Source organism: Styela clava, chromosome 6 (genome assembly GCF_964204865.1).
Source record: "Styela clava chromosome 6, kaStyClav1.hap1.2, whole genome shotgun sequence".
In the NCBI taxonomy this organism is placed as follows: Eukaryota; Metazoa; Chordata; class Ascidiacea; order Stolidobranchia; family Styelidae; genus Styela; species Styela clava.
In genome coordinates this window covers 21,524,765-21,538,088 of record NC_135255.1, presented here as the reverse complement: position 1 = coordinate 21,538,088, position 13,324 = coordinate 21,524,765, and the positions used below count along the sequence as shown (strand labels likewise).

The following is a 13,324-nucleotide window of genomic DNA, read 5'->3' as shown; positions in this document are numbered from 1 at the left end:
TCTTTGCAGAACTGAGTGAAGCAGAATCTTCCTCTCTCTTCAGCTGTCATAATATCACTGGCAATTACTTCGGGAACTACGACTCCTGAAACAATATGTATAAGATCCTCAGATTCACGTAAAAAGGGGTTTATAAAACCTTCCATACACTCAATATTGCGACAAATGGCTGATTCTTCTCGTACAGAATGAGGTTTATCAAGATCTTTCCTATCACGCCCTTGCGAGTCTCTCCCAGCATACCCAAAGCATGCCTTTGTTATTTGTGCCCTTTCTGGGTGTGATAATATCCACCTCTGAGAAGCACTTTTGTTGAGGGTGAATCCTACCATTCCACCTTTCGTTTTTGTATCTCTGTTGCACGTTTGCTCTATTGCCATATCACATGCAACTTGTGAAAATCCATAGCGTGCTTGTCTCTGAACCACAAATTCTCCATTTACAAACATGTTATGAACATCTGGGTGGGTCTCTTGAAGAGACATCATCTCAAGATAATATATTGGTAAGTATCGGGCGTATTTGTTGCGGTTAGTGATGAACATCCATGGACACATGGCACGGACAGCAGACAAATGCAATGCCCAGTTCCCTTCTTTTGTGGCACGCAGAAAAAGAAGAAGAATTTCAATCATCTCAAGGTAAGAAGACCAGAACCTGAAAGTTGGGCATTTTGATTTTGACTTGATAAATCCAACATATTTCTGGTACACAGTGTTGTACTCAGGTGAGACAGCAACTTCTGCATACATATGCGAAGGGAAATGTTCTTTCAAGTCAGATATGACTTTTTTCACAAGATTGTAATCAGTTTCTGAAATTTCCTCTAGGAAAGACTGCCATCTAAGACGATGAAGAGCTTCATAAATCAGCTTGTGGCACCTTACGCTTCGATTATAATGATGTCCACTTAACACCCCAGAGAGAGAACCTTCTGCACAAAGTTCTGCTTCGATGATTATATCACGAAGGCCTGCATCGCCAAACCACTTACCTATGCAAGCTAAGTAAGTCATAGCAGTGTGGAATTCACCAAGTCGAAGAACGGTTCTGTTTTTAAATAGTTCCGTCTGCCACCGTATTGTCTGAGCTTTAGAGTAAATAGCCTGATCGAAAACAATTACTATTGTCTGCAACTTGAGTTTATCTGCAATCTGAACACTTCGTTCCAGGACAGTCAAGACTGTGTCCATTTCTGTAGGGCTTGCATAAATTACAGGCAAATATCCTACAGATGATAAAAGGGGAACATTTTGCACCAGCTTTGTATTAAATCCTGTCCATGTAGGAAAAAAAAGATTCTTCGTTGTCCCCTGGAATCCTTGTGAGAATATAGGCCTGGTCAAGCTTTCGGGCATATTCCTGTACCACAAAACTGCATCTAGTTGTCACTACGCTCTCATCAATCTGTTGCGGTGCGGCTTTCTTTTGTCCACGATATGCAACTAGACCAAAAGATGAAGGCTGAAATGAGCGTTTTCTATCACGTGAAAGTCCTGCTGTAGGTTCCAAATACCCAGATACTTGTTCACATTCAGGAATAGTTCTCTGTACTATTATACCATTAGTATTATGAGTGGTGCCCTTTCCAGTAGATGTCTCTTCCCCAAAATCGTTATTATCCCACACAAGCGTCACAGGCCGATTTGATTTGATACATGATGGAATAGAGATGGGACCCTTCAGCTCTTGTAAGGTGGCCAGAGCAGTGTCGTATTCTAAAACAAGAGTATTGGACACACAGTGCCCCAGACCGTTGAGGAGGGTAATCAACGAGGCTGATCCAGTCAAATGACGGACTGCCATAGCAAGTGACATGTGCTTGGGCATGTGCATTCTTCCGCCCTTGGATAGGTAAACAATATCCTGGCAGATGAAGTAGATTTTTTTTGACATTCTTTCTTCTACTTCTACAGAAAAAGGATCAGAGATTAACCCAGTAATCCAACTAATAAATTGAACCAGCAACTTTGGTACAGATTTTTTCACTGCATTATCATCGAAGTGCTCTGAAGTGGGAGGCCAGTGTTGAAAAGAAGGGTCATGGTCATTAATAACATTTCTGAGATACATCGCAGAAGCAAATATTTGCTGTGGATTAGTTGCAGGAGGCGCGGATGGTTGCGAACATGTTGGTTGCTCATTCTCAGAATCGTCTTCCATTTCTGCCTCCATAACAGTGTATGTGACAGTATGATCGGCAGTGTTTTCTTTTTCTTCAATGACATCAACAACTGAAATGGTATCCACGAACACCAGATCACTGCACGTCTGCTCTTTGGACCGTATAAATGCAAGTTGTGGAAATTTTTTTTTTAAACGCTCTTTCAAGTTGGAGGTACGATAACCAGGAGAATCAAAAAGCTCAAACTGTTCGATGTATCTCTTGAAGAGGGTGTTTAAGAATGTTAACCGAAATATCTCCTTGTTCACAATTATCCCTGGTACAATAAATTCTTCACAAAACATTTTGAATGCAGTAGCATACCGCGTATCCACAGACCCTGACTGTTCTATCTTTCTTCTCATGAAGCGAGTATAGCCTTGGTAGCAACTTGAATGGTACCGGACTTCGGATGCAACCGGATCAACATCCCGTAGTTGGAGTAGTAAAATCTGAAATTGATACAATCAACATGAGCTAACGAGGAATATAAAAGCTTATCAATGAAACATTATTCTGGTGACTAGGGCTGTTCAAAATCGAATACTTTTTTGATTCGAATCAAACCGAATATTTTTCTCGAATCGAACCGAATATTATTGTGTAATCCTAAATTTGTCTCTATTGCACAATAAAAACTTCCTCTTCGATATTGTGATAACGTATGCGCAGTTACATTCAAATTATTGGTAATATATTGCATAACTATGTTTCCAGAGTTATAAAAGGAGATCACAAGCCTCTTTGAACTGGTCAAAAAAATAGCGGTTGAATACTATCAAGTTTTAAGGGTTTGAAATTGCAGGAACTCTCACCATTACGGTATTTACTCAATTTTAATGGATTCAGTTTCAATAGGGCATGCAAATCCTGTTATCATTGGTATTACTAACTCAAGATTTTTTGTGTAATTTTCAGCAAAATGATAAACAACTAAAAAACGTCATCTTCAAATCTTTGTTTTCGATAACTTTTCATTTATGGCCATGCATGAAATGGATAATTACATGTTACCGGGCAATAGGAGAGACATCTTTTTACGGCAAAGAAAGCGATAGAAATAGGTTTTTGCTTGCTCCGTGAAAAACGCCGTGCAAAGGTGGTCGTGAGGCGCATTATGTACCATATTTTAGTGATTCGCAAATTGGCCGAAAAACGCTTCGAATAGTATGCAATTCTATTCGATTTCGAATAATTGATTCACTTGGACAGCCCTACTGGTGACTACACCACAATCATAACTGATGGATGTAAAGGTTGATATTTCAAACTCACCTCATCTTTTTTTCGCTTTGCTGCTTCGAGAAGGCATCCTGCTTCCAATGTCTGACACCGAGTCAGTTTCTCTAATACTCTCTTCCCAGTCACCTTATTGCGTTTAAATCTCGTAATTCCACATATAGTACACTTTACGGAAAAAATATGCGGTCGTTCAATCGTTCCCAAACCCTTTGTTGGTATAGAAGAGCGTAGCATCTTTTTAGGCAGTGCGAGTGTGTCAGGATCAAGCTCCCCGGCTAAAACAAATTATTCATTTTCAATTACCAAATTGTCCGCTACTCACGGTCTGTCATCACATTTTAGTGTAGGTATAAGTTTTTTTCGACTCCATAATCAGCATGACTGGCAATAAAATGATTTGTAAAAACGAATAAATAAAAACTGATCTTGAAATCAGGGGAGCAAACAAAACCTCAGACAAGATTTAGCGGTACCGGTAGCTAAACTGATGCAATTGTTATGATTCTCATATACCTTTACGCTTTTCCTTGTGACTTTTTCTTCGACCCATTTTATTTTTACATGTATAGCGCTGATAGCAGCAGCGATGGTAGCCTGCATTAGGTGGAATGGGTGGAACATTGCCACTTTCTTCTGAAGTGAAGTATCTAAAATGAGGAAGAAATGCATATTCTGAACAACATGAGTGTTTTTCGACAAATAAAAATACCACTAAACACTGACTAAAACCACTCATACATAATGCATTTTATCTCATGTACCGTACGGTACTACAGTCATGTAGTGTTTGCATAAAAGATTATGTGTACACTGAATCTCGTTAAATCACACAGTCCCTGCGCTGCATACATATATATTTTAAAACATTAACTGTCATTGTATAAGTCAATACAGTTGTTAGATTTGACCTCGCACGCCTCACACTTTTGTCCATTTATATTTCTCTATTATATTAACAATCCCAGACGAATTATTTTCTATCTTTCTTTATCTTGATTTCCTGTTGACGGTAACTCATTATTGCGCCATAGTGAAGAAATAGGGAGTGAAACTTTTCCCCGGGTTTTGAGATAACGCTTTCTGATTCTTTGTTCTATACGGCACTGTGGGATTGCAAAAGTGTCGTTTAGTATTGAAATTTGTCTTGGATATAGTTTACATTAGAGGTGCGGGTTACGTGAAATCTGTTATATTAATTTAGCTCAGTTAGGTCCTATTTAGTATTGGTTATTATTGCTTGTGAATGTTATTTTGTCATTCTTTCATTGGTTGTTTATAGTGCATCCGTGTCGTTATAAATTAGTTTTATCGTTGGTCTTCAAGTTTCTGTGCTGTAGCAACATTTTACTCATATGTGGAGATTGATGAATACAGTTCGTTTTCTAAGGATCTCGTTGCCTCTTTACTTTGGTTGTGCAGTTACTAGAAGCTGGGAGATTGCGCATAATTCTTCAAGGCGGGTGCGGGTGCAAATAGGACTCCACTACAACAACGTTGAGTGGATTGGAATTCACGTTCCAACTTTACATTGAAATAAAACTAATATTCGATTGACCGACTTTGAAGAACATCTGACTACTATTCTCAGCAATGGCTTCAAATGTTTCTAAAGATATTGTTGATGAATCGTCTGGTGACATCACCATTCCTGCAGTTCAAGCTCGACAATTTTCATTGGGTCAAACAATAAAGGATGATCATCTACGTCAAGCAAATGACCATTATGGACAAACTTTTACGGATTTGAATAACATTTTTGCACAACTTATTCTGAATAAGCAAAATCAACAAAGTGTTACTTTACATTATCAGAAAGTATGCGATCATCTGAACAGTTGGAAGATTTATTTGGAGAATTATATTTTAAATAATGGACTTGATCAACATGTGGCAAAATTACACCTGACTCAGGTTGTGGATAAATTGAAATCATGTGACATGATTTATCGCCAATATTTGGACTTCTGTGTTAAAGAAGCCGACATTAGTTACATTTCCAAACGGTCAATATCTCATTCGTCGAAATCTAAATCTTCTTCATCATCTTATAGAAGACTGGAGAAATCAAGAATGTTAAAACTTGAAGCATTACAAGAAAGAGAACTAGCGGCGCAAAAGCAAAGATTAGCAGAGATGAAAGCAAAGTTTAAAGAACAACAAGCTCAACTGCTTGATGAACTGTCAAGTGACAGAGACTCTTCTACCTCCAAGTCAATTTTGGATGTTGACACCGTCATTTCAGCACAGGATGTCAAATTTAGCCACTCAACTGAAGTGAGTCAGAGACCTAGTTCAGTTCCACTTTTGTCTAACAATAATTTGGAAAATGCAGGTATACGTTCTTATTTGAATTCGTCTTTTGATGTTTTACAACCATCGTATTATCCTTTATCTACTGTTAATGCAGTTCAGTCTTCAACCCCATGCAGTGTTGTAGAGTCTAACCAATTTTCTAATGCAAATATTTCACAGTTGCCATACAGTGCACCTAATTTTGTTGACAATAATTTTTCTGCCATTATACCTACCCCTGTGATTAGCACAGCTGTTATTACTGTCCCTGATAGGTTTACGGGGCCGGTGTATTCACAACCTATAAATTCTGTCCCACAGCGGCTTATTGCGCCAGCTGATACTATGTCTTTTGATTACAATAGGCCAGACATATTTTCTCATGTTAATGTAACTATGCCTGTTGTATCGCAGGCCCATACTAGTGCTTATTTTTCAACATTTTGTAGTAGTTTTCCACAGGCTGGGCCAAATACTATTACCACTGTTAGTAGTTTGCCTCCAGGCCCTGTTTATACAAACTCATCTCAGCAGATAACATCAGTGTTACCTCCCTTAACAAGACCTGTAGGACCATACTTTCCTCATCCTACCATTTCAAATGCCTTGTGCACAAATACTGCCACAATTCCATCTTTCATACCTCCTTATATGTCAAGCTCACAATTACCTCACCCTACCGTTATGAGACAACCTTCCTTACCTTCCCCTAACTTTATCCATCATCAAGCTGCCAGCAAAGATGATTTGTACCTTCTGGGAAGAAATATTCAACAAGAATTCCGCTTGCCAGCATTGGATAAAGTAGAATTTGCTGGTGATCCATTAGAGTATCATGCATTTATAAGATCTTTCTATAACACAATTGGACGTCTCACATCTGATCCTTCTACATTGTTGGCACAATTGTTTGCTCACTGCAAAGGTGAGGCATATGAAGTAATTAAGCACTTGCAAATGGCTGATGACCCAGCACAAGCATTTCATGCAGCTAAGGACACTTTAGAATTTCATTTTGGCAATCGATCACTGATCATCAGCACATTTATAAAGCAACTTACTGAAGGACCGAAAATTCGTGTAAATGACGTCAGAGGACTTTGCAGATTATCATCACAGATGCGTAACTGTTCTATTGTGTTTGACAATTGGAATGCAGGGAATTTACTTGATGCCCCAGCATATCTGGTTGCTATCTTTGAACGGTTACCTCCTAATATGCGTACTGACTATGTCATGAATGGCACATGGACTTCATTCACAATCCCATCATTCAACCATTTGCTGAAATTCATTGAGTCTAGAGCTCGTTTGTACAACACATTTTATGGTCGCACTCTGGCAGAATTGGCGACAAAATCATCTGGTCATAAAGGATACATTAACAAGCGTCCATCGAAGTTTTCTACATTCACCACTTTAAGTACGCCAAAATCGGAGCCTAATTTCAAACAAAATTACAACAAAACTAATAACTCTGGCAAGAATGGCAAATCTGCTTTGTTATCTTTGTAAAGGCGATCACATTCTGATGCGCTGTAACAAATTCAAAGAGAAGAGCATTTCTAACAGACGACAATTTGTAAAGGACCAGTCTATTTGCTACAATTGCATGTCATCCAAGAAACATTTTTCTAGCAGTTGTCCTTCAGAGAAGAGGTGTCTAAAAGAAGGGTGTGGTGGACTTCACCACACTCTGTTACATTTGGAGCAGGTAGCCAAGCAGCCTGCGTTGCATCAGTCGCGTTCTAAGGAACCATTACATGCACCTCAAACTGAAACAACCTCTGTGAATTCTATGTCTGTACTCAACACTTTGTGCCCTGTTCGACTCATGGCTGTTGCTGTTGAAATACATTTACCTGACGCAAGTGATAAGAAGAAAACAATTGCTTTCTTGGATCTAGGATCTCAAAGATCATTTTGCTCTACTCGTCTAGCGAAATCTATTGGCCTTTCTGGTAAACCAGAGCGTTGCATGATCCGCACTACAAATGGTGTTGCTGTTCATACTGGAGAAAGACTATCATTTCGCCTAAATGGAGTGAATAATACTAACATTGTTGAAGTACACAATGCTTCAACTTTTGACAAAATTCCTGACGTCAGAGATTCATTGCCAAAGCCGGATATAATTGACAAATATCCTCATTTGGATGGTTTGAAGTTCCCAGATATTGATGGCGATGTTGAACTATTAATTGGGGCAGATACCTTGGGTAATTGTCCATTTACTGATTCCCGAGTCGGACCTCCTGGTACTCCAGGAGCCTTGCTTACATGTCTTGGATGGTGTCTCTTTGGCAAGGATCCATCAATGAAATCTGATAATAATTCCCTGAATTATATTAACACTTCTGTGCCTATGATATCTGATGTACAGAATTTACAAAGTGATGTAGCTGTGAATTTTATTTCTACTACTCTTCCATTGCTATCATTTAATGACACTTCATGCGATACTTGCATGTCACCTCAAAGTCTTCCAGAAGAAGATCACAATTTGCAGGAGGAAGAAATTGCATGTGATAATTCACAGACACCTACAATTGACAACCATGAACTATATTGCAAAATCATTACCAAGCCGGAAGTGACAGATTGTCAGGGGACGGAAAGCAGCAAATTGAATGGTTGTGATTTTTTCTTTATTTGTTCCACATTGCATGATGATATCCTGGATGAGAGTGATGTTAACCGTGAAATTGCTGTCTGTCAAACTTGTGGAAATGATTTTGCTGATATGAATGCAGATCCATTAACAACACAACCTTCTTTGGATGATGAACGAGCTACACAAATTATGAATGATACTTTGAAGCGTGTTGACAGACGATTGCAAATTGGTTTATTATGGAAATATGATGATATTAAATTACCGTACAACTATAACATGGCTCTCAAACGTCTCATGTCTGTCAAGCGAAGAATGGAGAAGGATGCTGAATTTGCTACAAAGTACATTGAGAAACTGGATGAATATATAAAGAATGGATATGCTGAACAGATACCAGAAGATGAATTGGCACCTACAGAGAGAACCTGGTTCATTCCACACCATGCAACAAGACAATCGAAGTTTCGTGTTGTCTTTGACAGTTCAGCAGAGTTTCGAAGTTTCGTGTTGTCTTTGACAGTTCAGCAGAGTTTGATGGAAAATCACTGAACAAGAATTTACTATCAGGACCTGATTTCAATAACTCATTAGTTGGAGTTCTTCTACGCTTCCGTTTGAACCCCATTGCTGTGTCGTGTGACATTCGACAGATGTTTCACAGAATATTGGTAAAGCGTGAAGATACACAATCTCTTCGTTTTTTATGGTTTCCTACACATGATCTTACAAAACCTGTTTCTCAATTTAGAATGCTATCTCATGCCTTTGGTACTACCTGCTCACCTTCTATTGCAACCTTTGCCCTACGAAAGGTTGCAGAAGATAATTTATCTAATGCTGATCCGACCGCTGTTCAATGCATTTACTCTAATTTTTATGTAGATGACGGATTGTTTTCAAAGGATACTGTAGAGGAGACTTCTACACTAGTTCGACAAACTATTGGTTTACTGGCAACAGGAGGTTTTCAATTGACTAAATTTTCAAGCAATGAACCAGAAGTTCTACAATGTGTTTCTGAGGAAGACGAGGCTCCCGTTGCTCATGCTCTGGAACTAGGCGATGATGCGGTGAGTCGTACTTTAGGATTGAATTGGAATGCAGCCACTGATCAATTTGTTGTTATCGTCAGAATTCAGGAACGTCCTCCTACTCGTCGTGGCATATTATCAATGGTGTCGCAGATATTTGACCCTCTTGGGTATGTTCAACCATTTGTACTTGCAGCTCGTATCATTCTGCAAGATCTTTGTTATGAAGAATTTCAATGGGATGATACAATTACTGGCCCTCATAGAGACAAATGGGAAGAATGGTCATCTAAATTACCTTCATTGAATGGGTTATCATTTTGTAGATGCTACAGACCAAAAGGATTTACTCCATCTACTTTTCAGTTACATGTATTTTGTGATGCAAGTTCTTTTGCATATGGAACTTGTGCTTATTTGAAAATAATTGACGATGCAGGAAACATTCACACTGCATTTGTTAAAGGCTCGTCAAGGGTGGCTCCAAAGAAAGTTGTAACGATACCACGTCTTGAACTGACTGCAGCGGTTGCTGCTACAGAATTGGCGAGATGCATAAAATTGGAATTGAATGAAGTGATAACAGATGTATTTTTCTATACGGATTCAATGACAGTTCTTCGAATGATAAACAGTCGATCTGAACGTTTCAAAACTTTTGTTGCTAATCGATTGAATACAATTCACTTGCTTTCTCAACCTAGACAATGGCATCATGTTGACACTAAGTCTAATCCAGCAGATATTGCCAGTCGTGGACTAATGCCTGACAAATGCCACAAAGCTGATTGCTGGTTTAAAGGACCTTCTTTTCTGAGAAGCAAGGAACCATTGAGAAATTCACATATTTCTGAAACAATTGAGGACTCTGAAATATGTTCTGAAGTGAAAGTTAATTATGAGATTTCCTACAAGGACAAGAATTCTACTATACAACAACCTGGACTTATGCTGTTGTTGAAACGTTACTCTAAATTTGAAAGACTTATTTCCTCTGTGATATGGCTTCAAAGATTCAAGACTTACATGATTGGGAAATTGCTACATCGTTCTGATTCTCCAGTTACTGGTTGTTTTACTGTTGCAGAACGGGAAAATGCAACTATAGATATTGTGAAACTTATACAAACAGATTCGTTGTCTGCTGAGCTTTGTTATTTTAAAGATATGATGAGTTCGGGCCCTCCACCTTCTGACAGAAAGAGATCTAAATCGCCATTTGCTAAAGAACTTTTGCAGTGTAATTCATATGTGGCTGATGGCATACTTCGAGTTGGAGGCAGGCTTCGTCAATCTGAATTACAACCTGATCAAAGGAATCCTGTAATTTTACCCCCATATCACCATGCCACTAGACTTCTGATCGATTATTACCACTGTGAACATGGACATTGTGGAAGCAATCAAGTACAGGCTTATTTGTTACAAAAATATTGGATATTGCATCTTCAGTCAGCGGTGGCAAAAGTTCTTAGAGAATGCATGCCATGCAAGATTCGATCTGCCAGACCTGGTAAACAATGGATGTCAGATATGCCTGCTGTTAGGCTTTGTACAGGAAATAGACCATTCTTTCACAGCTTCGTTGATTATTTTGGTCCTATAAAGGTCAAGTTGGGCAGAAGCGAACATAAGCGTTACGGAGTTATATTCACTTGTCTTTCTAATCGAGCAATTCATCTGGAGGTTGCAGAGAGTTTGGATACCTCTGCATTTTTACAAGCCTTTTTTCGTTTTGTCTCGCGACGTGCAAGACCAGCTCACATGTACTCTGACAATGGTACGAATTTTATTGCTGGAAGTAAAGCTCTCAAGGATGAAATTACAAATTGGAATAAGAAACAAATTGACAATGCTTTTGCACAAAAGGGAATTCAATGGCATTTTTCACCACCTCTTGCAAGTCACCAGAATGGAGTTGTTGAAAGATTGATCAGAGAAGTTAAGAAGATTCTGAGGAATATGCTTGATGATAAACCATTAACCGATTATTCACTTTGGTCTTTTCTGGCTGGAGTGGAATCCATCTTAAATGACAGACCCCTTACCCGAGTAAGTAATGATCCCAGAGACCTCCATGCCCTGTCACCTAATTCTATTTTACTAAGTAAATTAGATCCTGATCTACCCCCTGATGTTTTTCTGCGAGCTGATGAGTATAGACAGGGCTATAGACATGTCCAGCGGTTGTTGGATATATTTTGGCAGAGATTTACTAGGGAATATTTACCTCTGCTTCAGAAACGCTCAAAGTGGTTTCATCCCTCCCCTAACCTGAAGCCTGGTAACTTAGTACTTATGTGTGATGACATACTTCCCCGTGGTAGTTGGCCGATGGCTGTTGTGGATGAGGTTTATCCTGATAGACTAGGCATTGTGCGTAGGGTGAAGGTACGAACCTCTAAATCTACGTTCATGCGTGATGTTAGGAAGATATGTTTACTTGAACTTGATTAAATGTCTGATTGATGATTATTTATTTTGTTTCTGTATATTACATTTCACATTTTTCCATACACAATTTCGTATTCATCATTTTCCTATTTGGTTTACTTATATGCTTTGTGTTCGGCTACTTCGATCACCTCTTTTATTGAGATAATTATAAGTCTAAATTATCTGGGGCCGGAATGTTAGATTTGACATCGCACGCCTCACACTTTTGTCCATTTATATTTCTCTATTATATTAACAATCCCAGACGAATTATTTTCTATCTTTCTTTATCTTGATTTCCTGTTGACGGTAACTCATTATTGCGCCATAGTGAAGAAATAGGGAGTGAAACTTTTCCCCGGGTTTTGAGATAACGCTTTCTGATTCTTTGTTCTATACGGCACTGTGGGATTGCAAAAGTGTCGTTTAGTATTAAAATTTGTCTTGGATATAGTTTACATTAGAGGTGCGGGTTACGTGAAATCTGTTATATTAATTTAGCTCAGTTAGGTCCTATTTAGTATTGGTTATTATTGCTTGTCATTGTGAATGTTATTTTGTCATTCTTTCATTGGTTGTTCATAGTGCATCCGTGTCGTTATAAATTAGTTTTATCGTTGGTCTTCAAGTTTCTGTGCTGTAGCAACATTTTACTCATATGTGGAGATTGATGAATACAGTTCGTTTTCTAAGGATCTCGTTGCCTCTTTACTTTGGTTGTGCAGTTACTAGAAGCTGGGAGATTGCGCATAATTCTTCAAGGCGGGTGCGGGTGCAAATAGGACTCCACTACAACAACGTTGAGTGGATTGGAATTCACGTTCCAACTTTACAACAGTGATACATGAATTCTCACCTTTCAATCACTTCCAACGCTACATCTTTTTCAACTCCTGCATGACTTATATTTGCTGCCCAGGTCTTTGTCGACTCTATAAATTTAGACCAACCGACATCAGTAAAATTGGTCACTTTCCCCTCGTTCTTACAAACATGCATCACACAAACGGCCATTATTTTTTATTCAAATATACTGTAGTCTATATTAAAGGGTCTGCTGAATACTCAAGAATCGTCAATAAATTAATTCTAAACCTTCCATACAAGCATGGAAATATCTTTGTTTGTTTGTGATACCGTAACTTTATATCTTTCTAGGTCTAGTCCTCCTTCAGTCCTTGAAGTTGCCCTACAAAGCCTATTTAACAACTAAAATTGCTATCCATGGTAAGAATCTACGAGTGTATAACACCTTACCTATACTTTTTAACACCGTCTTAGCATAACTCAATTAATAATAACTAAAAAAACGATGGAAAGGCAACCGCACCCAACCTAACACAAGACTGAGCGATAAAACTGAGATTCATCCGCACGCGAACAGCTGATTGAAAGTTATGTGTTACGTCACGCAGAAGTCTGCGTTCATTGGCCAATGTTGCCGGAAGAGCAGAGAATATAGGACAGATGATAGCACATATTTCTTGTAGTAAAAGTGTTTTTTCCGTTGAATGTGCAACTTTTGGAAATGGGAACAAGGCA

The 13,324-nt window shown here is 38.6% G+C and overlaps 1 protein-coding gene across 1 annotated transcript; it reads right to left on the bottom strand.

Moving 5' to 3' along the window:
• Positions 1-1,269: 1,269 nt before the first annotated feature.
• On the bottom strand, positions 1,270-13,046 carry LOC144424503 (uncharacterized). The gene is made up of 4 exons (XM_078113872.1): positions 12,639-13,046; positions 3,920-4,053; positions 3,440-3,681; positions 1,270-2,616 (listed from the first exon to the last, which is right to left on the bottom strand). The coding sequence occupies exons 1-4, from the start codon at positions 12,794-12,796 to the stop codon at positions 1,270-1,272; spliced, it is 1,881 nt and encodes a 626-aa protein (XP_077969998.1). The 5' UTR covers positions 12,797-13,046.
• Between the last annotated feature and the right edge of the window lie 278 nt (positions 13,047-13,324).